This window comes from Drosophila nasuta, chromosome 3, assembly GCF_023558535.2.
Source record: "Drosophila nasuta strain 15112-1781.00 chromosome 3, ASM2355853v1, whole genome shotgun sequence".
In the NCBI taxonomy this organism is placed as follows: Eukaryota; Metazoa; Arthropoda; class Insecta; order Diptera; family Drosophilidae; genus Drosophila; species Drosophila nasuta.
In genome coordinates, this window is record NC_083457.1 from 44,387,031 (window position 1) to 44,408,947 (window position 21,917).

The window sequence follows — 21,917 nt, forward strand, 5'->3', positions numbered from 1 at the left end:
CCCAAAAAACGTGTGGACAGACTGCTTCTAATCTACATTTTTAGGATAACAATATATTTGTTTGTTGGGTTTGAACAGTAGTAGTTCATCTAAAATTTATCTAAAAATTTGCACAATAATGTTGGATTACTGAGCAATCTTCTAAAGACTAAGAGAAGAAGGTTCTTCCAAACAACTTAGATGGGTATTTTTGTTTATGCTCTGATTTCGTTACAATTTATCAGTTTTTAGGACACCTTACTTAATTAAAACAAGGACTTACTAAATAGATATAGTATTTTTTTGAAAATACAAAATTTTTCATTTATTCATATTGCTAAATCCATTGTAAAAACGATGATACTCGAGTGTAAACAACAGGTGAATTAGTTGGGCAACCTGGGTTACCGAATGATGTTAGGCCCAGTAAAGTGTGGCTACCATCCTCATTCCGAATTGCCAATGGACCACCAGAGTCGCCATGACATGGAGTACTTTGACTTGGTTTCAAGCAGATAAATGAAGTCGAAAAAATCTTAGAAAGAGTGATCATTAAATTTTTACATTTTTCGTTTGAAAACACAGTTACATTGTAATACTGCAAATGATTTGATTGTGGACCTGTAATAAAGATTAATATTTTGAAAATGGGTTCGACCTAAAAAATCATAGTATTACCATTGAAAGTTGTTTGACCCCAACCAGATACAACAGCACTTTCATTCTCATAAAGTTCGTCTGCATCGGGTAACTTGGCAGGTTGAATATACTCGTCAAATAGCAGATCGGCTGGAAGTCGTATGAGAGCTATGTTATTGAGATGTTGACTGTTGTCATATTCTTGATGTACGCAAAATGCTTTGCCTTTACTATCAATCGTTGTTGCCCGACTTCCAATTCATTGGATCTGTCCACAGTTCCAAAGTAAATTTCGACAGCATCACTTTTTTTTTTGTAAAATATAAAATTTGATTATTTGGGCTATATATTGAGATAAAATTTCCACTTACAATTTTCTTATTAAGCAACGAGCAGCTGTAAGAACAATTCGATTTGATATTATAACACCACCACATGTGCCTTTAGAGTGGTAATTCTCCAGACCTATAATAAATACTTGATATGGAAATTGCTTAGGATCTGCAGGGAATCCATATCTTATGCGTTATGAAGGATTTTCGTGGGCTCTGATACTTCTTTGGTGCAGTAAGTATGTGACGATGATCAGCTGCCATTTAGGTAGACTCATGGCGAAATTGATAGTTAAAGAACAACTGACAATTCGAATAGAAGAACACCATGCTTATATAGTAGTGCAACTGAAATATTGTAAGGTGAGTTTGAGTTATTTATAGTTACATAAATAGATAAGATGATTTTATAACTTTGACAAATATACAAATACTTCAGTAAGAAGTTCTTCTATTGGAAATAATAGTATGAACTAATTCTATATGACTGAGATTTATTCTTCATTAACATTCCCGCTAGAATGGAAAAATACCGCGTCAGTATTTATTAATATATCATAATATCTTTTCTTTTTCGGGAACAATTATTATTTTTTATTTAATCGCAACTAATTTGGGAAATCAAATATCACAAAAAATGTTGTTATTATTGTTGGTATAAAAAATCTTTTTTAATCACATAATTTTTTTTGATTTTTAAACGCAACTCGAAAACAATGTTTATCTACGTGTAACATTAGGAAGTGTTGTCAAAAAAAATTCTAGCACTAACTTTTATAGTATCTGAGAACAAGGTGTGCACATGCACTGACAGGCTGCTGATGGTGATTAAGAATATACATATATTCTTTATGACGGGGATGCCTTCATCTGCTGTTATATACATTTCCTGTAGGCACAAAGTCATAAAACCCTTTTACGCTATGAGTTCCGGGTATAAAAACAAAAACACTCTAGCAAATAATTTTCCATGCAAATGCTTTATATTGGAAAGCTATAATTATTTTGAATGTGCTATTTATTCATATTGTTTTATCCATTTTAAAAACGATGATACTCGAGTGTAAACAGAAGGGGAATTAGTTGGGCAACCTGGGTTACCGAATGATGTTAGACCCAGTAAAGTGTGGCTTTCATCTTCATTTCGAATTGCCAATAGACCACCAGAGTCGCCATGACATGGAGTACTTTGACTTGGTTTCAAGCAGATAAATGAAGTCGGAAAAATCATAGAAAGAGTGATCATTAAATTTTTACATTTTTCGTTTGAAAACACAGTTACATTATAATACTGCAGATGATTCGATTGTGGACCTGTAATAAAGATTAATATTTTGAAAATGGGTTCGACCTAAAAAATCATAGTATTACCATTGAAAGTTGTTTGACCCCAACCAGAGACAACAGCACTTTCATTCTCATAAAGTTCGTCTGCATCGGGTAACTTGACAGGTTGAATATACTCGTCAAATAGCAGATCGGCTGGAAGTCGTATGAGAGCTATGTCATTTATAAGTTGATTGTAGTCAAATTCTGGATGTACGACAACATTCTTTGCTTTTACTATCAATCGTTGTTGCCCGACTTCCAATTCATTTGATCTGTCCACAGTTCCAAAGTAAATTTGAACAGCATTACTATTTCAATAAAATTTGGAATTTGATTATTTGAGCTATGTATATATGTATATACATATTTTATCGCACGTTTCAACTTACATATTTTTAGGTATGCAATGAGCAGCTGTTAGAACAATTCGATTTGATATTATAACACCACCACATGTTCCTTTAGAGTGGTTATCCTCCAGACTTCTAAAAAATACTTGATATGGAAACTGTTTAGGATCTGCATTGAAACCCTTTACAATGGGTTTTGAAGAAGTATCTTGGGCGCTGAGACTTCTTTCGTACAATAGAAATGTGACGATGATCAGCTGCCATATAAGTTAACTCATGCTAAAATTGTTCGTTAAAGAGTGACTGACAAATCCAAGGCATGACCATAGTTATATATAGTAGAGTAACTGAGTATGTTTTACATTTGCTTAACCTCTTGCGTAATGTTATGTAAGGTATTTATTTGCGTGTAACAATTTTGTAGAAATGTGGACTTTGAGTTATTTATAGTATTATTAAATAGATAAGGCCAAATATACAAATACCTCAGGAAGAACATATTTTAATGGAAGTATGAAGTAATTCTTGAAGTCTGCGAGATTGAGATTGCTTAAACATTCATGAAAGTTAATAAGAAAACCTTTAGTAAAAAAAAAAATAAAAAAAAAATATACCGAGAGCATTAACAATATACTAACAAATACCAATAATATTAAAAATATGCTGTATATCGAGTACAATATATTCCAACATATTAAAAAACAACGATTAATATATGTAAAATAGTAGAAAGTGTTGAATAATAATGCAGATAATTTATATTTTCAAATTTCTAGAATATAACAGAATTTCAAGAAAAAAATTAAAAAATATAAAGTGAACATATCAAATATTGGGAATAAATATTGAGAATAGAAAAGTATAATATTATGTATTAAATTATATTTTATTTGTTTTATTTTATTTATATTGTATTTTAATTATTTTTTTGATTTTATTTTACTACATATTTTTTATTTTACCATTTTATGATTTAGTTGCGTTTTGTTCAGTTGTATGTTGATCAGTTTTAATGTTCTTAAAGTGGTCTTATTTCCAGAACTTATTTTTTAAGAGAAATGTTTTTGATTTTAGAACTTGCACAATGTTATAATACCCTTCTACCCTATGGGTAGCGGGTATACAAATTTTTGAGAGAACACCTATAGATAAAAAGTCTTTTATCATATCTACAATAATGTATAACATAACACTTATAGGTCGAAATTCTTATATCACATTTACAAACACGTATTATAGAACAAACTTAGTTGCACTTATAGGTCGTAAGATTTATAGCATATTTAGAAAAATGTATTATATATACACTTATAAGTCGAAGGTTTATATCATGTATTAAAAATCTAAAGTAGTTGCACTTATTGGTCGAAAGTATAATATTTCAATTACAAAGGTGTAGATCACTTATTTGTCGATAGTCCTTTGGCATATTTACATAAACGTATTATAGAAGACTTGTATTTACAAAATTTAATTATATAAGAAACATAGTTGCGTGGAATGGTAATAAAATGAATACACAGTGACGGTTCTTTCCTGATTGCAACAAAGTTGTTATAACTAATTGCTTTCGGTTGCTATAAATACTCGGAAGCATATCCTATTACACTTAGTTCTTCTTTAACCTTTCAACATGGCTTCGTTAAAGTGGCAAATAATTTTCCTAACTTTTCTCTTCTATCAAGTGAATGAGGTGGCATCTGAGCCAATGAAGCGCATTGTGAATGGCTCGAATGCAGTCGCTAAGCAATTTCCCTACCAAACATATTTGTATACATCTAAGAATTACAATTGGTTTCCAACTTGTGGCGGCGTTATAATATCCAGCAGAGCGGTCCTAACTGCAGCCCATTGTATTGCTGACAATGTGTAAGTTATCATTAAGTTATTTTGATATCAACTATAACTAAGTTTATCCGCCTTAGAGCTGCAATTTTTATTTTTATCGGCGCTGTAAATTTAACGGATCCAACAGAGCCAGGACAACAACGCGTGATAGTCAAACGATCTTATGTTGTAGTACATCCAGAGTGGGATCGATCTCAGCACATCAATGATATAGCCCTGATAAAGCTGCCTGTCGAACTACACTTCAATGAATACGTTCAACCAGCCAAATTGCCAAATCCAAAGTATCTATATGAGAATGAAATGGGAGTTGTTTCTGGCTGGGGCAACACAGAATGTACGTTAACATATGCATTTTAAATTACTGATTTCTTATAATCATTTTCCAACAGCTTCAAACACTGGCTCAGCTATTCTAAAGTACTACGTAGTCGGCGTTTTATCGCTTGATGAATGTGCAACACAGCTGAAAGAATTGACGAGAACTCCTAGCATTGTTCCACAATCATATATTTGTCTAAAGCCAAGTAACAGCTCACCTTGTAAAGGAGACTCTGGTGGTCCATTGGCTATAAAAAACCCTGATGGCCATAGTACTTTACTGGGACTTGCATCATTTGTCATAGGACCGTGTGAGACGAATAGGCCTTCGGTTTATACTCGAGTCTCGTCGTATTTGTCGTGGATAAAAAATCATACTGAAATCTCTGGTTGATTTTAATTTTTGTTTACAAAACTAATAACTTAATTGTTCATTCAGATAATAAAGTTTTTAAGGACAACCATTTAACTGAACCCAAAAAACGTGTGGACAGACTGCTTCTAATCTACATTTTTAGGATAACAATATATTTGTTTGTTGGGTTTGAACAGTAGTAGTTCATCTAAAATTTATCTAAAAATTTGCACAATAATGTTGGATTACTGAGCAATCTTCTAAAGACTAAGAGAAGAAGGTTCTTCCAAACAACTTAGATGGGTATTTTTGTTTATGCTCTGATTTCGTTACAATTTATCAGTTTTTAGGACACCATACTTAATTAAAACAAGGACTTACTAAATAGATATAGTATTTTTTGAAAATACAAAATTTTTCAATTATTCATATTGTTTTATCCATTGTAAAAACGATGATACTCGGGTGTAAACAACGGGTGATTTAATCGGGCAACCTGTTATACCAAATGATGTCAGACCCAGTAAAGTGTGGCTTCCATTCTCATTCCAAATCGCCAATAGACCACCGGAATCGCCTCTACATGGAGTACTTTGACTTGGCTTCAAGCAGATGAACGATGCCGGAAAATCTTAAAAATCATTGTATTTTTACACACTTCGTTTGAAAACATAGTTACATTGTAATACTGCAGGTGATTTGGTTGTGGATCTATAATAAAGATTCATATTATGCAAATGGATTCGACCTAACCAATCATAGTATTACCATTATAATAATATATAATTTTCTTCTTTTCTTTTTCGCGAACAATTATTTTCTTTTATTTAATCGCAAATAATTTGGAAAATAAATATCACAAACAATGTTGTTATTATTGTTTGTATAAAAACACTTTTTTAATCGCATCTTTTTTTTCTATTCTTAAACGCAACTCAAAAACAAATTGGATCTGCGTGTAACATTAAGAAGTGTTGTCAAAAAAATTCTAGCCCTACTTTTTATAGTATCTGAGAACAAGTTGATCACATGCACTCATGGTGATTAAAAATATACATATATTCTGTATGCCGGCAATGCCTTCTTCTGCTGTTATATTACATTTCCTGTAGGCACAAAGTCATAAAACCCGTTTACCCTATGAGTTCAGGGTATAAAAACAAAAACACTCTAGCAAATAATTTTCGATGGAAATGCTTTATATTGCAAAGCTTTAATTATTTCGAATGTGGTATTTATTCATATTGTTTAATCCATTTTAAAAACGATGATACTCGAGTGTAAACACCAGGTGAATTAGTTGGGCACCCTGGGTTACCGAATGATGTTAGACCCAGTAAAGTGTGGCTACCATCCTCATTCCGAATCGCCAATGGACCACCAGAGTCGCCATGACATGGAGTACTTTGACTTGGTTTCAAGCAGATATATGAAGTCGGAAAAATCTTAGAAACAGCGATCATTAAATTTTTACATTTTTCGTTTGAAAACACAGTTACATTATAATACTGCAGATGATTTGATTGTGGACCTGTAATAAAGATTAATATTTTGAAAATGAGTTCGACCTAAAAAATCATAGTATTACCACTGAAAATTGTTTGACCCCATCCAGATACAACAGCACTTTCATTCTCATAAAGTTCGTCTGCATCGGGTAACTTGGCAGGTTGAATATACTCGTCAAATAGCAGATCGGCTGGAAGTTGTATGAGAGCTATGTCATTGATATGTTGATTGCCGTCATATTCTGGATGTACGAAAATATTCTTTGCTTTTACTATCAATCGTTGCTGCCCGACTTCCCTTTTATTAGATGTGTCCACAGTTCCAAAGTAAATTTCCATAGTATTCCTTTTATAACAAATTGTAGAAGTTGATTATTTGGACTAAATATTTTATCTCACATTTCAACATACATTTCTTTGGATATGCAATGAGCAACTGTAAGAACAATTCGATTTGATATTATAACAGCGCCACATCCGAAGAGAGAGCGGCCGTCCTCCAGATTCAAAATATATACTTGATATGGAAACTGTTTAGGATCTGCATTGAAACCCTTTACAATGCGTTTGGAAGGAGTATCTTGGCCGCTAATACTCCTTTGGTACAGTAAAAATGTGACGATGATCAGTTGCCAATTAGGCCGTCTCATTGTAAAATTGATAGTTAAAGAACAACTGACAAATGCGAATAGAACACCATGCTTATATAGCAGTGCAACTGAAATTGCGTTTGGTGAGTTTGAGTTATTTACAGTTGTTTAAATAGATAAGACGTTTTTACAACTTTGACAAATATGTAAATACTTCAGTAAGAAGATTGTATGCACACAGGAAAAATAGTTCTAAAATTAAAGAGGTTGGTCTTGATGCCAAGAATTTTGGTGTAAAAAGTTTGTTAGGAACATGGAAATCCTAATGTTAGAAAACATATCTTGACTTCAAGAACATTAAATATAAGATCTAAGTTCTTATTTATAAGAAGAAAAAAATCCTATAGGTTAGCGACCAAAAATCTTATTATAAGATTAAAAAATATTGTATTAAATTATATTTTATTTCTTTTTATTATTATTTAATTATTTTTTTTATTTTATTTGACTACATTTTTTTTTTTACCATTTTATGATTTAGTTGCGTTATTTTATTTAGTTGTATGTTGATCAGTTTTAATGTTCTTAGTTTTAAGAATTTGTTCTTAATGTGGTCTTATTTCCAGAACACATTTTTTAAGAGAAATGTTTTTGATTTTAGAACTTGGTCTTTTTTTGTCAGTGCACCTTATCTTTATGACTGCGTTTTAATCTGCTGTAATATTCATTATCATTTATGCAACTAGTGTATGTTAATATTGCTTAATATCCTTTCAAAAAATAAATGGAAAAGAAAATTACACTGGAGTGTGCTCGACTGTGCAATACCCGTTGGTCATTTTCAAAAATAAACAGTGCGGTATTATAGGTAAAATATATGAAAATAATATACCATAGAAATTACTAAAATATACCCAGAGCTTTATTTCGTATATCGATACATATTATACTTGCAAGTTCAGAATGTACCATAGAGTGCAAAATATACCAAAATATATTTAGCCCAAGCAATAAAGATTCGACAATTGGAGCCCGTATAGCATTATTTCTTGATCAACTTATAAGATTTTTACCTAACCGCATTTAATTTGAGAAATCAAAAATCACTAACACTGTTATTATTATTGTTTGTATGAAAAATCACGAGTCTAGCTTTGAAATTACGATAGCTGTTTAAGTATTTATAAAAAAAAATATAGCTCGACTTTTTATAGTCTCTGGGACCTTGTTGCTCATAAGGACAGGCGAAAAGGCGGATAGAAGTTCACATTTATATCGTTTCGGCTATTGGCGTTGATCTATATTTTTTGAGGTCGCAGATGCCTACTTCTGCCTGTCCGCACTAGCTATACCCATTGGCATTACCCATTTAGGTACCGGGGATATAAATAGTACATTTGATAGATCCGTAATATGTATTTTGTTTTTGCTCTAGTTTTCGGTCTTCTACTTATAGAGAAAATAATAAAAAATACAACTTTGACTATGAAAATATTCACGTATGTTTATTATAATTTATGGATTGATTTCTTCAAATCGATTTATCCACTGCAAAAATGATGAAATCCTTGTGGAGATCACAATTGGATTTTTCTTCGATGAAAGATTAAATGATATTAAACCAATCACAGTATTTGACCCTTCATCATTCTTTGTGACCAACGGGTCACCTGAGATTGCTGTGTGTGGACCGCATTCATGGGGCTTTGAGCAAATCCATGACGCTGGGTAGAATTTTCCAGTCCAATGATGGTGAGCAACTGTTTTGCGTTCTTCATTGGACAAAACGGTAACATTGGAGTAATGAAGGCGAGGTGAAATAGCAAACCCTGTTACAAATAAGAAAAATATATAAGTGTATAAATTGCAAAATGATATTCAATCACCTGAACCGTCGCCCCAACCAGAGACAATACAACTTTCATTTTCATAAAGGCTTTCAGGATCAGGTAACTGAGCAGCCTGAATAAATTCGTCAAATCGAATTTCGACTGGGAGTCTTATGAGAGCTATATCATTGAGTTGTTGGTATGGATCATATTCACGATGAACGAAAATATTCCAGCGCTTCACTGTCAAACGTTGTTGTCCCACTTCCTTTTCATTTGTTCTATCCACTGCACCGAAGTAAAGATTGAGGGCTTCCCTAAATTTGTAAATTGAAAAGTATGTTTTCTAGATTACAATTAAAAACTACTTACACTGAATAATCACCAGCACAACTTGCTGATGTGAGCACACTTCGGCTCGATATTATAACACCTCCACAACTTTTCGCAGGGTCACATTCACAATCTTGACGTTGTTCAATGAAAACTTGATAAGGAAATTGTTGAGGACGTGCGCTTAGAAAACGTTCCGTTGGTGGAGTTTGTCCTTGAGTACTCCGTTGATAGAGTAGAAAAGTCAGAAAGATTACCACCCACTGGAGTTGAACCATGTTTAGTTATTGAAGATGAACTGACAGTCGTAGGAAATACTCCCGCATTTATAGTGAGTACTCAATATGAGGAAGGTTTTAAGATTTATGAATCCGATAATAACCCGGTAGTGACAATGGATTTATGTGGCGTAAATTAGTTTTGTCGATAAGCGAAATTGAAGGCGACACAAATTAGCTGCACACTGACAAAAATAGATAATATGAATTTATATAACCTTTGCTTACTTTTCAAATTATTTTCCATTAGTTTTCAATTTTCGCCAAATATCGAACTGTTTCAAACAGAAAAATAAATTGAGTGTGAGTTTATAGGGACCACACATGATTATGGGTTTACTGATATAATATTATAGGCTCTACAAAGGTGCTGTTGTGTTCTTTTGACATTTATAAATTATTTTTAATAAAGTTGTAAAAAAATCGGTCTTCAATATTTGCAAGAATCTGGTAAACATTTATAGAAATTTTGAGATTGTAACATTGCAACCAAATAAAATAAAATATTAAATTCGCTGACTAAAACTAAGTACATTTAGGTTATTCATATGCGTGAACGATACTATGTTAAACTTTTATATAGAATCACATTCTATATTGAAAAACATTGTTAGACGAAGCTATAAAATTGCTTTTAGCTTGGAGTCAGTAATTGCAGTTTATTCTATATCGATTTATTTTGCAACGATCATAAACCTAGTACACCATTACTACAGAATTTTAAAATCATCATACGGTTTTTAATTTTTATTTATTTGTTTCATTCATTTTGTTTTATCCATTGCAAAAACGATGAGACTCTTGTAAAAATAACAAGCATATTGGGCTCACAAGTTATGGTCGTACCGAATGCTGTGAGGCCCACTATAGTACTAGTTCCATCTTCATTCCGAATTGCCAATGGGCCACCAGAGTCGCCATGACAAGTACTGCCTTGACTGGGCTTCAAACAAATATACGATGCTGGAAAGAATTTTGCGTGGAATGCCTTGTATTTGTGCACAAGTGGTTTGCATTCTTCATAAGGAAATATGGTTACATTAAGGTACTGTAGATTGCTTGTCAGTTTCCAGGAATTTCCTTAAAATAAAGAATATGTAGTTTAGTATATGACCTTTGAAAATATTGATTAATCTACAAACTTACTATCAGTCATGCCCCAACCGGAACCAACTCCAATTTCGTTATCATATAATTTGTCTGGATCAGGCAACTTAGCAGGCTGAATATACTCATCAAATAGAATTTCGGCTGGTAATCTGATCAGAGCTATATCATTAAGTCTTTGGTGTGGATCATATTCAGGATGAACGATAATATTCTTCCTCTTGACTATCAAACGTTGTTGTCCCGTTTCGAAAGTATTGGTTCTGTCAACAGCTCCAAAGTAGATTTTAAAGGCATCCCTTAATATAATTGAATGTAGATTAAAAATTGTATTAAAATGATCAGATAATTTTAATGATTTGACTTACATTGAATCCTTTATACAATGAGCTGCTGTGAGGACGGTTCTATTCGATATTACAACGCCACCACAATTAGGTTTCCAATCATAATTTACATGTTTTTCAATAAAGACTTGATAAGGAAACTGTTTGGGAGCTGCATTTTCTCCATTTATTATCCGATTAGTGGGTGAATATTGATCCTGCTCACTTCCTTGAAAGAGAAGAGAAGTTAGAAAGACTAACAGCAACTGAAGTTGAACCATGTTGTAGAACTTGCGAAGAACTGGCACGCGACAGAAATCCAAGTAAATTTATATACGGTTGGAACACCTTTAAAAAAGTTTCATAACTCTTTTTTGCGATAAGAATGAGTATGCGATAAGAATGAGTAAAATTATTAATTTTATAGATTATGCGTTTAAGAATAGCTGCATAACGTTCAACGGATTTCAAGTTCAACTTTACATTTTTACTTGCATACTACTGAACTCGATTGCATATCAAGTAGATATTTGAATGATTCAACTTCAAATGTCTGTAATAAAAATGTCTTGTATGTGTGCCTCAAGTCTATAATAACCATATAATTTACATAACAGGCAGAAGGAGCCATCACCGACCCCATTAGGTATATATATTCTTGATTAGTGTCAAAGCCAAGACGATATAGCTATGTCCGTCTGTCCCTTTGTCTTTTTGTCCCTGCGTCTGTATGAACACCTATATCTTATAGACTATAAGAGACAGAAATGTGATTTTCTTTTTGACAGCGCTTATAATGATCAAATTTGCTTCAAATTTTTGCTACGCCCACTTTCGCTCCGCAAATCGACAATAGCTAAATAAAAAGCGTTTAATTCAGATCGGATAAAAGTTGTAGATATTATTAAAGAAAAACTTTTGTATGGCTAATTAAAAATGGTTGACAATCTTGTATATGACCTCTATGGTATATTTCGAATGTAGTACTTCATCGATATAGCAAATTTGGCCTGAGGTATATATATGTATATATATTTTTTGTTTGGTATATTATTTAGTATATTTGAAGAATAGTACCGCACTATTTTGTTTCTCTTCAATGTGGGTAACGGGTATCTCACAATGGGAGCACACTCGACTTTACTTGTGTATCGTGTCCATAGTCAACATGCCTCAAACGTAAAGAGGTGGCTAAAAAAATTCGTAATTTTGTTTAATTCTTAAATTTTTTACACAGAAGCTCATTAAAAAATTATTTACATTTTTGTTGATTATTATTTATTTATTTTTCAAGTTTTCTCATACTTTTCATTCATTTTCTTTTATCCATTGTAAAAACGATGAGACTCTTGTAAAAATACCAGGCATATTGGGCTCACAAGTTTCGCTTACACCGAACGATGTGAGGCCCACTATAGTACTGGTTCCATCTTCATTCCGGATTGCCAATGGGCCACCAGAGTCGCCTTTACATGGACTGCCTTGACTGGATTTCAAACAAACAAACGATGATGGAAAGAACTTTGCGTAATTGTATTTGTGCACAAGTGCTTTGCAGTCTTCATAAGGGAATATAGTTACATTAAGGTACTGTAGGTTGTTTTTCGCATACCAGGAATCTCCTTAAAATAAAGAATAACTTGTTTAGTATATGACCTTTGAAAATGTTGATTATTCTACACACTTACTATCGGATATGCCCCAACCGGAAGCAACTCCAATTTCGTTATCATATAATTTGTCTGGATCAGGCAACTTAGCAGGCTGAATATACTCATCAAATAGAATTTCGGCTGGTAATCTGATAAGAGCTATATCATTCAGCAATTCGTGTGGATCATACTCTGGATGACCGATAATATTCTTTCGCTTTACTATCAAACGTTGTTGTCCCGTTTCATAAATATTGGTTCTGTCGACAGTTCCAAAGTAGATTTTAAAAGCATCGCTTGATATAATTGAATATAGATTAAAAATTTTATTAAATTGATCAGATAATTTTAATGATTCGACTTACATTGAATCCTTTATGCAATGAGCTGCTGTGAGGACGGTTCTATTCGATATTACAACGCCACCACAATTAGGTTTCCAATCATAATTTACATGTTTTTCAATAAAGACTTGATAAGGAAACTGTTTGGGAGCTGCATTTTCTCCATTTATTATCCGATTGGTGAGTGAATATTGAGCCTGTTTACTTCCTTGAAATAGAAGAGAAGTTACAAAGACTAACAGCAACTGAAGTTTAACCATGTTGTAGAACTTGCGAAGAACTGGCACGCGCAAGTAATTCAAGTTCATTTATATGAAGTTTGGGACACATTTAGAAGAGTTATGTGTGCGATAAGAACTATTGCCATTTAAGCAAATTAACTTTGAAGCTCAAATTGAAAGCAGAAAAATAAACTTTCGCGGTATGAAGGTTAACATAAGATTGGAAGAAACGACATGAAAAAATAAATTTTTGTTCGTATTAATTTTATAGATTATGCATTCTGATCAACTCGATTGCAAATCAAGTAGATATTTAAATGATTCAAATTGCATAGTCTGTAATAAAATTGTCTTTTATGTGTACCTTAAGTCTTGTAATTTTGTTTCAATATTGTATAATTTTTAATACCTACTACCCATAATCATAAAATTTAATTAACAAGCAAAAGGAACCATCCGACCCCGTTAGGTATATATTCTTGATCATCGTCAACAGTCGAGACGATATAGCTATGTCCGTCCGCCATTTGTCTTTTTTGACCCTCCGTCTGTATGACACCTATATCTCATAGACTATAAGAGACAGACATATTATATATTTAACTTCTTGACAGCGCTTATAATGATCAAATTTGTTTCAAATTTTTGACACGCTCACCTTCAATCCCCAAATCGACAAAAGCTAAATAAAAAGCGTTTGATTCTGATCGAATAAAAGTTGTATATATTATTAAAAAAACAATTTTTGTATGCCAATTTGGTTGACAATCTGGTATATGACCTCTATGGTATATTTCGACTGTAGAACTTCATCAATATACCAAATATGGCCTGCGGTATTTTTTAGTTTTTTTTGTGGTATATTATTTAGTATACTTTAAGAATAGAACCGCACTGTTTTGTTTCTATTCAATATGGATAACGGGTATCTCACAATGCGAGAGCACTCGACTTCAGCTTTTTTACTTGTTTATCGTGTCATAGTCAACATGCCTCAAACGTAATGAGCTGCCTAAAAAAATTCGTAATTTTTTAAAATTTTTAAATTTTTTACACAGAAGCTCATTACAAAATCATTTACATTTTTATTGATTATTATTTAATTATTTTTCTTATTTTCTCATACTATTCATTCATTTTCCTTTATCCATTGTAAAAACGATGAGACTCTTGTAAAAATGTCAGGCATATTGGGCTTGCAAGTGGTCTCTAAACCGAACGATGTGAGGCCCACTATAGTACTGGTTCCATCTTCATTCCGAATTGCCAAGGGGCCACCAGAGTCGCCATTACATGTTATGCCTTGACTGGGCTTCAAACAAATATACGATGCTGGAAAGAATTTTGCGTGGAATCCCTCGTATTTGTGCACAAGTGGTTTGCATTCTTCATAAGGGAATATGGTTACATTAAGGTGCTGTAGATAGTTTGGCGCATTCCCGGAATTTCCTTACAATAAAGAATGTGTATATCTAGAATATTTTGAAAATGAGGAACATTGTATATACTTACTATCAAATATTCCCCAACCGGAAACAACTCCAATTTCGTCATCATATAATTTGTCTGGAGCTGGCAACCTAGCAGGCTGAATATATTCATCAAATCGAATTTCGACAGGTAATCTGATAAGAGCTATGTCGTTAATTAATTGTTTTAGGTCAAATTCTGGATGAACGATTATATTCTTCCTCTTGACTATCAAACGTTGTTGTCCCGTTTCATAAATATTGGTTCTGTCGACAGCTCCAAAGTAGATTTTCAGGGCATCTCTTAATATAATTGAATAAAGATTGAAAATTTTATTAAAATGTGCAGATATTTTTAATGATTTGACTCACATTGAATCCGATATACAATGAGCTGCTGTGAGAATGGTTCTATTTGATATTATAACACCACCACAATTTGTTATCCAATTACAATTTATACGTCCTTCTAAAAAGACTTGATACGGAAATTGTTTGGGAACTGCATTTTCTCCATTTATTATCCGATTGGAAGCTGAATATTGAGCCTGCACACTTCCTTGAAAGAGAAGATGAGTTAGAAAGATTAACAGCAACTGAAGTTTAACCATGTTGTAGAACTTGCGAAGAACTGGCATGTGCAAGTAATTCAAGTTCATTTATATGGAGTTGGGACACATTTAGAAAAGTTATGTGTGCGATAAAAACGATGGCTATTTTAGCAAATTAACTTTGAAGCTTAGGTAAAAACTTTGTTGAAAGCGGAAAATTAAAATTTTCTAGAGTAGATACAGACAATAGTCTGTTTGTTATCTTTTAAATAGAGTTGAGTTAACTTGGTGTCAATCCAAATATAGTATCAACTTTCGCTGTATGGAAGTGGACTTAAGATTGGAAGGAACGAGAAGAACAAATAAATTTTTGTTTCTGTTAATCGACTTTAAATTTTTACCTGCATACTGCTACCCATAATCATATTATATAATGTATGTACATATGTAATAGGCTACCCATAATCATATTATATAATGTATGTACATATGTAATAGGCAGAAGGAGGCAACAGGGTCTTTGCTGCTTTGGCTTCCAATGTGAACCTCTATGGTATATTTTGAATTTCATCGATAAACAAAATATAACCTTCGGTAATTTTTTTTATTTTAAATTTTTTTACACATAAGCTCATTACAAAATGGTTTACATTTTTGTTGATTTATTATATACTAATTTTTCTTATTTTCTTATATTTTTCATTCATTTTCTTTTATCCATTGCAAAAACGATGAGACTCTTGTAAAAATGGTAGGCGTATTGGGGTTACAAGTGCCATCCATACCGAACGATGTGAGGCCCACTATAGTACTCGTTCCATCTTCATTCCGAATTGCCAATGGGCCACCAGAGTCGCCATGACAAGGACTGCCTTGACTGGGCTTCAAACAAATATACGATGCTGGAAAGAATTTTGCGTGGAATCCCTCGTATTTGTGCACAAGTGGTTTGCATTCTTCATAAGGAAATATGGTTACATTAAGGTACTGTAGATTATTTGGCGTATTCTGGGAATCTCCTTAAAAAAAAGAATATCTAGTTTAGTATATGTACTTTGAAAATGTGGAACATTGTGTATACTTACTATCAAATATTCCCCAACCGGAAACAACTCCAATTTGGTTATCATATAATTTGTCTGGATCAGGCAACTTAGCAGGCTGAATATACTCATCAAATAGAATTTCGGTTGGTAATCTGATCAGAGCTATATCATTGAGAAATTGGATTGAATCATACTCTGGATGAACGATAATATTCTTCCTCTTGACTATCAAACGTTGTTGTCCCGTTTCATAAATATTGGTTTTGTCGACAGTTCCAAAGTATATTTTACGGGCATACCTTGATGAAAGAGTGGAATATCTTTTAAAGTGATAAGATATAATACATATATAGATTTGACTCACATTGAATCCCTTATACAATGAGCTGCTGTGAGGATGGTTCTATTCGATATTATAACACCTCCACAGCTACGTTCCCAATTATAATTTACAAGTTTTTCAGTAAGAACTTGATAAGGAAATTGTTTGGGAGCTGCATTTTCTCCATTTATTATCCGATTGGAAGGTGAATATTGATCCTGCTCACTTCCTTGAAAGAGAAGAGAAGTTAGAAAGACTAACAGCAACTGAAGTTGAACCATGTTGTAGAACTTGCGAATAACTGGCACGCGCAAGTAATTCAAGTTCATTTATATGGAGTTGGGACACATTTAGAAGAGTTATGTGTGCGATAAGAACTATTGCCATTTAAGCAAACTTTGAAGCTCAAATTGAAAAATCGCGGTATGGAGGTTAACTTAAGATTGGAAGGAACGACAAGAAAAAATTAATTTTTGTTCGTATTAATTTTATAGATGATGCGTTTAAGAATAGCTCCATAACGTTCAATGTATTTCCAGTAAATTTTTTTCAAAATTGTATAATTTTTTATACCTATTACCCATAATCATATAACAAACAGGCAGAAGGAGCTATCTCCGACCTCACTAGGTATATATATTCTTGATCAGCGTCAAAAGCCGAGACGATATAGCCATGTCCGTCTGTCCATTTGTCTTTTTGTCAATCCGTCTATATGAACATAGAACATATACATATATCTCATAGACTATAAGAGACAGAAATATAATTTTATTTTCGACAGCGCTTATAATGATCAAATTTGTTTCAAATTTTTGACACGACCACTTTCGCTCCGCAAATCGACAAAAGCTAAATAAAAAGCGTTTGATTCAGATCGGATAAAAGTTGAAGATAACATATTATTAAAGAAACACTTTTGTATGTTAAATTACGTCTACTGGAAATGGGGTCTTTGCCGCTTTGGTTGACAATCTGGTATATGACCTCTATGGTATATTTCGAATGTAGTACTTCATCGATATACCAAATATGGTCCGGGGTATTTTTTAGTCTTTTGTGGTATATTATTTAGTATACCATATTCAATGGGGGTAACGTGTATCTCAAAATGCAAACACACTCGACTTTAGATTTTTTACTTGTTTATCGTGCCTCAAACGTAAAGAGGTGGGTAAAAAAATCCGTATTTTTTTTAATTTTTAAATTTTTTAAACAGAATCTCATTAAAAAATTATTTACATTTTTGATGATTATAATTTATTTATTTTTCAAATTTTCTCATACTTTTCATTCATTTTCTTTTATCCATTGCAAAAACGATGAGACTCTTGTATAAATAACAGGCGTATTGGGCTCACAAGTTTCGCTTACACCGAACGATGTGAGGCCCACTATAGTACTGGTTCCATCTTCATTCCGGATTGCCAATGGGCCACCAGAGTCGCCTTTACATGGACTGCCTTGACTGGATTTCAAACAAACAAACGATGATGGAAAGAACTTTGCGTAATTGTATTTGTGCACAAGTGCTTTGCAGTCTTCATAAGGGAATATAGTTACATTAAGGTACTGTAGGTTGTTTCTCGCATACCAGGAATCTTCTTAAAATAAAGAATATCTAGTTTAGTGTATGACCTTTGAAAACTATCAGATATGCCCCAACCGGAAACAACTCCAACTTTGTTATCATATAGTTTGTCTGGATCAGGCAACTTAGCAGACTGAATATACTCATCAAACAGAATTTCGGCGGGTAATCTGATAAGAGCTATATCATTCAGCAATTCGTGCGGATCATACTCTGGATGACCGATAATATTCTTTCGCTTTACTATCAAACGTTGTTGTCCCGTTTCATAAATATTGGTTCTGTCGACAGTTCCAAAGTAGATTTTAATAAGGAAACTGTCTGGGAGCTGCATTTTCTCCATTTATTATCCGATTGGAAGGTGAATTTTGAGCCTGTTCACTTCCTTGAAATAGAAGAGAAGTTAGAAAGACTAACAGCAACTGGAGTTGAACCATGTTGTAGAACTTGCGAAGAACTGGTACGCGCAAGTAATTCAAGTTCATTTATATATACATAGTTTGGGACACATTTAGAAAAGTTATATGTGCGATAAGAACGATGGCTATTTTAGCAAATTAACTTTGAAGCTTAGGTAAACTTTGTTGAAAGCGGAAAATTAAAATTTTCTAGAGTAGATACAGACAATAGTCTGTTTGTTATCTTTTTAATAGAGTTGAGTTAACTTGGTGTCAATCCAAATATAGTATCAACTTTCGCTGTATGGAAGTGGACTTAAGATTGGAAGGAACGAGAAGAACAAATAAATTTTTGTTTCTGTTAATCGACTTTAAATTTTTACCTGCATACTGCTACCCATAATCATATTATATAATGTATGTACATATGTAATAGGCAGAAGGAGGCAACAGGGTCTTTGCTGCTTTGGCTTCCAATGTGAACCTCTATGGTATATTTTGAATTTCATCGATAAACAAAATATAACCTTCGGTAATTTTTTTTATTTTAAATTTTTTTACACATAAGCTCATTACAAAATGATTTACATTTTTGTTGATTTATTATTTACTAATTTTTCTTATTTTCTTATATTTTTCATTCATTTTCTTTTATCCATTGCAAAAACGATGAGACTCTTGTAAAAATGGTAGGCGTATTGGGGTCACAATTGCCATCCATACCGAACGATGTGAGGCCCACTATAGTACTCGTTCCATCTTCATTCCGAATTGCCAATGGGCCACCAGAGTCGCCATTACATGTACAGCCTTGACTGGGCTTCGAACAAATATACGATGTTGGATGGAATGATGCGTGTAATCCCTCGTATTTGTGTACAAGTGGTTTGCATTCTTCATAAGGGAATATGGTTGCAGTAACGTACTGTAGATAGTTTGGCGTATTCCCGGAATTTCCTTACAATAAAGAATGTGTATATCTAGAAAATTTTGAAAATGAGGAACATTGTATAAACTTACTATCAAATTCTCCCCAACCGGAAACAACTCCAACTTCGTTATCATATAGTTTGTCTGGATTAGGCAACTTAGCAGGCTGAATATACTCATCAAATAGAATTTCGGCTGGTAATCTGATCAGAGCTATATCATTGGGAAATTCGTGTGGATCATACTCTTGATGAACGATAATATTCTTTCGCTTTACTATCAAACGTTGTTGTCCCGTTTCATAAATATTGGTTCTGTCGACAGTTCCAAAGTAGATTTTAAAAGCATCCCTTGATGTAATTGAATATAGATTGAAAATTTTATTAAATTGGCCAGATAACATTAATGATTTGACTCACATTGAATCCGATATACAATGAGCTGCTGTGAGGACGGTTCTATTCGATATTATAACCCCCCCACAATTACCTTCCCAATCGTAATTAATATGTTCTTCAAAATAGACTTGATACGGAAATTGTTTGGGAACTGCATTTTCTCCATTTATTATCCGATTGGTGGGTGAATATTGATCCTGCGCACTTCCTTGAAAGAGAAGAGAAGTTAGAAAGATTAACAGTAACTGAAGTTTAACCATGTTGTAGAACTTGCGAATAACTGGCATGTGCAAGTAATTCAAGTTCTTTTATATGGAGTTGGGACACATTTATTTTAGCAAATTAACTTTGAAGCTTAGGTAAGTACTTTGTTGAAAACAAAAAATTAATAGATTAATAATAATTAATAGTAGAGTAAAAAATGTTGTATGTCTCTTTTAAATAGAGTTGAGTTAAACTGGCGTTGACTCGAATGGAATATTAACGGTATAGAGGTTAACTTAAGGGTAAAGAAATGGTAAAACTGTCTGGCTTATTGGACGGACATATAATAATGTCATATGTATGGCATCTCCTGACATTGTCACATTATAATTTGTATTTTATTGTTTCGGCTTGCTGTTTCCATTTGTTGTCTTTTACAATGTTTTTCGATTTAGTATTAATTTTTAAATTGTTATTTATTAGGCGAACTTTACGTTAATTGTTATTACTTTAAAAACCATATTCTGCGCTATGTGTTGAGCGTAATATAAAATAAAGGGCATTTAATTTAATTTTGAATGTTACTTTTTCGTAAAAATAATTTTAACAACTCTTACGTTAAGTGAATTGTGTTTTAGAGGTATTCTTGAATTTGTTGTTAGTGTATTTGTTATATAGAATCCATTAATAGACATTTCATGCGTTGTTTAAATGTGCTTCGCAATAGTATCTGCCAGTTTAGCGGCATTTGCTCCGGAAAACTGATCCACTTTCTCGGAGTTCTTTAGGAACAGGAACGTGGGGATGGTGGATACATTGTTTTCCATAGCAATGTCTTCACACTTGTTAACATCAACCTTGAGTATAATAAGCTTGTCAGCATATTGTTGGGCGAGTTCCTTAAGCTTGGGTTCAATCTTCTTGCAGGGTGAACACCAAGTGGCAGCTTCTCGCCTGCATTCGCCAGCTGAGTCTTGAAATCATTTGTGTCCTTTATTGTTTTGCTTAATGTTTTTTTTGTAGGGATAAATGAAATATTAGCGGTATAAATGATTAACTTGCTCAAATTCACTTACATTGAATCCGATAGCCGTTGGTCAACAAAGACTTGATTCGGAATTAGTTTAGGAGCTGCATTGGCACCATTTATAATTAGTTTGCTATGTGAATATTGAGCCTGGACACTTCCGTGATACAGAAGAGAAGTCAGACCGACAAACAGGAACTGAAGCTGCATCATTTTGTAGAACTTGCGAAGAATTGGCAAACTCAAGAAATCCAAGTTTTATTTATTTGAGTTTCGGACACCTTAAGAATGATGACGCAACTTGAAAGTGTAACATAACTTTGCAGAATAATGAAATGTTGAATTAGTTTGGCGACAGCTCAATTGCATTATCAACATTAGAGATTAACTTAAATGGGAAAAATTAACAACATGGGAATGTTGTTTTTGGACAAACACAAAAATGTCAAATTCAACGAACTGCAACAAGTTAATTTATAGCACTTCAACATCTTTAAGAGAGTTATGTATGCGATAAGAATGATTGGTACACCCGGTAAATTAGTTTCGATGCATTGAAAACTTTGTTGCAATGCTTTGTAGCGATAAAAATATGTTGAGTTAGCTTGACGTCAATCCAAATACAATATCAAGAACGTTG

The 21,917-nt window shown here is 33.0% G+C and overlaps 10 protein-coding genes, 1 long non-coding RNA gene and 1 pseudogene across 17 annotated transcripts; 1 reads left to right on the forward strand and 11 right to left on the reverse strand.

Moving 5' to 3' along the window:
• Window positions 1-262: 262 nt before the first annotated feature.
• Window positions 263-1,234, reverse strand: LOC132791596 (uncharacterized). Of its 2 annotated transcripts, XR_009632914.1 has the most exons (4): window positions 990-1,234; window positions 830-922; window positions 658-768; window positions 263-600 (listed from the first exon to the last, which is right to left on the reverse strand). It is a non-coding gene; the product is annotated as an uncharacterized LOC132791596 (long non-coding RNA). The 2 variants fall into 2 exon arrangements; XR_009632913.1 differs by having other exon boundaries at window positions 658-922; window positions 990-1,229.
• On the forward strand, window positions 1,101-5,271 carry LOC132791594 (collagenase-like). Of its 3 annotated transcripts, XM_060800580.1 has the most exons (5): window positions 1,101-1,185; window positions 1,243-1,313; window positions 4,315-4,498; window positions 4,555-4,814; window positions 4,870-5,270. In XM_060800580.1, exons 3-5 carry the CDS (start codon window positions 4,338-4,340, stop codon window positions 5,190-5,192), a joined length of 744 nt encoding a protein of 247 aa, XP_060656563.1. In that variant the 5' UTR covers window positions 1,101-1,185; window positions 1,243-1,313; window positions 4,315-4,337; the 3' UTR covers window positions 5,193-5,270. The 3 variants fall into 3 exon arrangements, with proteins under 3 accessions (XP_060656563.1, XP_060656562.1, XP_060656561.1); XM_060800579.1 differs by lacking the exon at window positions 1,101-1,185 and having other exon boundaries at window positions 1,222-1,313; XM_060800578.1 differs by lacking the exons at window positions 1,101-1,185; window positions 1,243-1,313 and having other exon boundaries at window positions 4,262-4,498; window positions 4,870-5,271.
• Window positions 1,912-2,892, reverse strand: LOC132788254 (chymotrypsin-2-like; the record flags this gene model as incomplete). The annotated part of the gene is made up of 3 exons (XM_060795585.1): window positions 1,912-2,264; window positions 2,322-2,587; window positions 2,669-2,892. Coding segments are annotated over 3 exons (786 nt in total), but the record flags the coding sequence as incomplete, so codon positions are not given.
• Window positions 5,272-6,331: 1,060 nt separating the features above from the next.
• LOC132791923 (chymotrypsin-2-like) lies at window positions 6,332-7,338 on the reverse strand. Of its 2 annotated transcripts, XM_060801052.1 has the most exons (4): window positions 7,073-7,338; window positions 6,742-7,007; window positions 6,653-6,684; window positions 6,332-6,598 (listed from the first exon to the last, which is right to left on the reverse strand). In XM_060801052.1, the coding sequence occupies exons 1-4, from the start codon at window positions 7,309-7,311 to the stop codon at window positions 6,389-6,391; spliced, it is 747 nt and encodes a 248-aa protein (XP_060657035.1). In that variant the 5' UTR covers window positions 7,312-7,338; the 3' UTR covers window positions 6,332-6,388. The 2 variants fall into 2 exon arrangements, with proteins under 2 accessions (XP_060657035.1, XP_060657034.1); XM_060801051.1 differs by having other exon boundaries at window positions 6,332-6,684; window positions 7,073-7,336.
• A 1,391-nt stretch (window positions 7,339-8,729) lies between these two features.
• Window positions 8,730-9,723, reverse strand: LOC132791921 (chymotrypsin-C-like). Its single transcript, XM_060801049.1, has 3 exons — window positions 9,453-9,723; window positions 9,138-9,397; window positions 8,730-9,080 (listed from the first exon to the last, which is right to left on the reverse strand). Exons 1-3 carry the CDS (start codon window positions 9,689-9,691, stop codon window positions 8,767-8,769), a joined length of 813 nt encoding a protein of 270 aa, XP_060657032.1. The 5' UTR covers window positions 9,692-9,723; the 3' UTR covers window positions 8,730-8,766.
• Window positions 9,724-10,405: 682 nt separating this feature from the next.
• On the reverse strand, window positions 10,406-11,414 carry LOC132791920 (chymotrypsin-2-like). The gene is made up of 3 exons (XM_060801048.1): window positions 11,167-11,414; window positions 10,838-11,097; window positions 10,406-10,771 (listed from the first exon to the last, which is right to left on the reverse strand). Exons 1-3 carry the CDS (start codon window positions 11,403-11,405, stop codon window positions 10,452-10,454), a joined length of 819 nt encoding a protein of 272 aa, XP_060657031.1. The 5' UTR covers window positions 11,406-11,414; the 3' UTR covers window positions 10,406-10,451.
• A 962-nt stretch (window positions 11,415-12,376) lies between these two features.
• Window positions 12,377-13,389, reverse strand: LOC132791922 (collagenase-like). Its single transcript, XM_060801050.1, has 3 exons — window positions 13,142-13,389; window positions 12,813-13,072; window positions 12,377-12,746 (listed from the first exon to the last, which is right to left on the reverse strand). The coding sequence occupies exons 1-3, from the start codon at window positions 13,378-13,380 to the stop codon at window positions 12,433-12,435; spliced, it is 813 nt and encodes a 270-aa protein (XP_060657033.1). The 5' UTR covers window positions 13,381-13,389; the 3' UTR covers window positions 12,377-12,432.
• A 1,017-nt stretch (window positions 13,390-14,406) lies between these two features.
• LOC132791919 (chymotrypsin-like elastase family member 2A) lies at window positions 14,407-15,440 on the reverse strand. The gene is made up of 3 exons (XM_060801047.1): window positions 15,183-15,440; window positions 14,854-15,113; window positions 14,407-14,790 (listed from the first exon to the last, which is right to left on the reverse strand). The coding sequence occupies exons 1-3, from the start codon at window positions 15,419-15,421 to the stop codon at window positions 14,471-14,473; spliced, it is 819 nt and encodes a 272-aa protein (XP_060657030.1). The 5' UTR covers window positions 15,422-15,440; the 3' UTR covers window positions 14,407-14,470.
• A 506-nt stretch (window positions 15,441-15,946) lies between these two features.
• Window positions 15,947-17,024, reverse strand: LOC132790585 (chymotrypsin-2-like). 2 transcript variants are annotated; one of them, XM_060799160.1, is made up of 3 exons: window positions 16,772-17,024; window positions 16,447-16,706; window positions 15,947-16,380 (listed from the first exon to the last, which is right to left on the reverse strand). In XM_060799160.1, exons 1-3 carry the CDS (start codon window positions 17,008-17,010, stop codon window positions 16,061-16,063), a joined length of 819 nt encoding a protein of 272 aa, XP_060655143.1. In that variant the 5' UTR covers window positions 17,011-17,024; the 3' UTR covers window positions 15,947-16,060. The 2 variants fall into 2 exon arrangements, with proteins under 2 accessions (XP_060655143.1, XP_060655142.1); XM_060799159.1 differs by having other exon boundaries at window positions 16,447-16,727.
• Window positions 17,025-17,992: 968 nt separating this feature from the next.
• On the reverse strand, window positions 17,993-18,768 carry LOC132792038 (inactive CLIP domain-containing serine protease A8-like). 2 transcript variants are annotated; one of them, XM_060801240.1, is made up of 2 exons: window positions 18,396-18,768; window positions 17,993-18,330 (listed from the first exon to the last, which is right to left on the reverse strand). In XM_060801240.1, the coding sequence occupies exons 1-2, from the start codon at window positions 18,661-18,663 to the stop codon at window positions 18,020-18,022; spliced, it is 579 nt and encodes a 192-aa protein (XP_060657223.1). In that variant the 5' UTR covers window positions 18,664-18,768; the 3' UTR covers window positions 17,993-18,019. The 2 variants fall into 2 exon arrangements, with proteins under 2 accessions (XP_060657223.1, XP_060657222.1); XM_060801239.1 differs by having other exon boundaries at window positions 17,993-18,333.
• A 473-nt stretch (window positions 18,769-19,241) lies between these two features.
• Window positions 19,242-20,328, reverse strand: LOC132790615 (chymotrypsin-2-like). Its single transcript, XM_060799197.1, has 3 exons — window positions 20,068-20,328; window positions 19,739-19,998; window positions 19,242-19,675 (listed from the first exon to the last, which is right to left on the reverse strand). Exons 1-3 carry the CDS (start codon window positions 20,304-20,306, stop codon window positions 19,356-19,358), a joined length of 819 nt encoding a protein of 272 aa, XP_060655180.1. The 5' UTR covers window positions 20,307-20,328; the 3' UTR covers window positions 19,242-19,355.
• Window positions 20,329-20,957: 629 nt separating this feature from the next.
• LOC132788255 (thioredoxin-2-like) lies at window positions 20,958-21,490 on the reverse strand (annotated as a pseudogene).
• Between the last annotated feature and the right edge of the window lie 427 nt (window positions 21,491-21,917).

What these genes read in the sequence shown, in the direction of transcription:
- LOC132791594 (XM_060800578.1), top strand. Translation starts at nt 4,263, where the DNA reads ATGGCTTCGTTAAAGTGGCAAATAATTTTCCTAACTTTTCTCTTCTAT. An exon ending in CATTGTATTGCTGACAATGT is followed by an intron (nt 4,499 to 4,554) that starts GTAAGTTATCAT and finishes TATCCGCCTTAG; the next exon opens with AGCTGCAATTTTTATTTTTA. An exon ending in TGGCTGGGGCAACACAGAAT is followed by an intron (nt 4,815 to 4,869) that starts GTACGTTAACAT and finishes ATTTTCCAACAG; the next exon opens with CTTCAAACACTGGCTCAGCT.
- LOC132791923 (XM_060801051.1), bottom strand. Translation starts at nt 7,311, where the DNA reads ATGAGACGGCCTAATTGGCAACTGATCATCGTCACATTTTTACTGTAC. An exon ending in CATTGCATATCCAAAGAAAT is followed by an intron (nt 7,008 to 7,072) that starts GTATGTTGAAAT and finishes TTGTTATAAAAG; the next exon opens with GAATACTATGGAAATTTACT. An exon ending in GGGTCAAACAATTTTCAGTG is followed by an intron (nt 6,685 to 6,741) that starts GTAATACTATGA and finishes TCTTTATTACAG; the next exon opens with GTCCACAATCAAATCATCTG.
- LOC132791921 (XM_060801049.1), bottom strand. Translation starts at nt 9,691, where the DNA reads ATGGTTCAACTCCAGTGGGTGGTAATCTTTCTGACTTTTCTACTCTAT. An exon ending in TGTGCTGGTGATTATTCAGT is followed by an intron (nt 9,398 to 9,452) that starts GTAAGTAGTTTT and finishes TTACAAATTTAG; the next exon opens with GGAAGCCCTCAATCTTTACT. An exon ending in TGGTTGGGGCGACGGTTCAG is followed by an intron (nt 9,081 to 9,137) that starts GTGATTGAATAT and finishes TATTTGTAACAG; the next exon opens with GGTTTGCTATTTCACCTCGC.
- LOC132791920 (XM_060801048.1), bottom strand. Translation starts at nt 11,405, where the DNA reads ATGGTTCAACTTCAGTTGCTGTTAGTCTTTCTAACTTCTCTTCTCTTT. An exon ending in CATTGTATAAAGGATTCAAT is followed by an intron (nt 11,098 to 11,166) that starts GTAAGTCAAATC and finishes AATTATATTAAG; the next exon opens with GGATGCCTTTAAAATCTACT. An exon ending in CGGTTGGGGCATGACTGATA is followed by an intron (nt 10,772 to 10,837) that starts GTAAGTTTGTAG and finishes CTTTATTTTAAG; the next exon opens with GAAATTCCTGGAAACTGACA.
- LOC132791922 (XM_060801050.1), bottom strand. Translation starts at nt 13,380, where the DNA reads ATGGTTAAACTTCAGTTGCTGTTAGTCTTTGTAACTTCTCTTCTATTT. An exon ending in CATTGCATAAAGGATTCAAT is followed by an intron (nt 13,073 to 13,141) that starts GTAAGTCGAATC and finishes AATTATATCAAG; the next exon opens with CGATGCTTTTAAAATCTACT. An exon ending in CGGTTGGGGCATATCCGATA is followed by an intron (nt 12,747 to 12,812) that starts GTAAGTGTGTAG and finishes CTTTATTTTAAG; the next exon opens with GAGATTCCTGGTATGCGAAA.
- LOC132791919 (XM_060801047.1), bottom strand. Translation starts at nt 15,421, where the DNA reads ATGGTTAAACTTCAGTTGCTGTTAATCTTTCTAACTCATCTTCTCTTT. An exon ending in CATTGTATATCGGATTCAAT is followed by an intron (nt 15,114 to 15,182) that starts GTGAGTCAAATC and finishes AATTATATTAAG; the next exon opens with AGATGCCCTGAAAATCTACT. An exon ending in CGGTTGGGGAATATTTGATA is followed by an intron (nt 14,791 to 14,853) that starts GTAAGTATATAC and finishes CTTTATTGTAAG; the next exon opens with GAAATTCCGGGAATGCGCCA.
- LOC132790585 (XM_060799159.1), bottom strand. Translation starts at nt 17,010, where the DNA reads ATGGTTCAACTTCAGTTGCTGTTAGTCTTTCTAACTTCTCTTCTCTTT. An exon ending in CATTGTATAAGGGATTCAAT is followed by an intron (nt 16,728 to 16,771) that starts GTGAGTCAAATC and finishes TCACTTTAAAAG; the next exon opens with ATATTCCACTCTTTCATCAA. An exon ending in CGGTTGGGGAATATTTGATA is followed by an intron (nt 16,381 to 16,446) that starts GTAAGTATACAC and finishes CTTTTTTTTAAG; the next exon opens with GAGATTCCCAGAATACGCCA.
- LOC132792038 (XM_060801239.1), bottom strand. Translation starts at nt 18,663, where the DNA reads ATGGAGAAAATGCAGCTCCCAGACAGTTTCCTTATTAAAATCTACTTT. An exon ending in CAAAGTTGGAGTTGTTTCCG is followed by an intron (nt 18,334 to 18,395) that starts GTTGGGGCATAT and finishes CTTTATTTTAAG; the next exon opens with AAGATTCCTGGTATGCGAGA.
- LOC132790615 (XM_060799197.1), bottom strand. Translation starts at nt 20,306, where the DNA reads ATGGTTAAACTTCAGTTACTGTTAATCTTTCTAACTTCTCTTCTCTTT. An exon ending in CATTGTATATCGGATTCAAT is followed by an intron (nt 19,999 to 20,067) that starts GTGAGTCAAATC and finishes AATTACATCAAG; the next exon opens with GGATGCTTTTAAAATCTACT. An exon ending in CGGTTGGGGAGAATTTGATA is followed by an intron (nt 19,676 to 19,738) that starts GTAAGTTTATAC and finishes CTTTATTGTAAG; the next exon opens with GAAATTCCGGGAATACGCCA.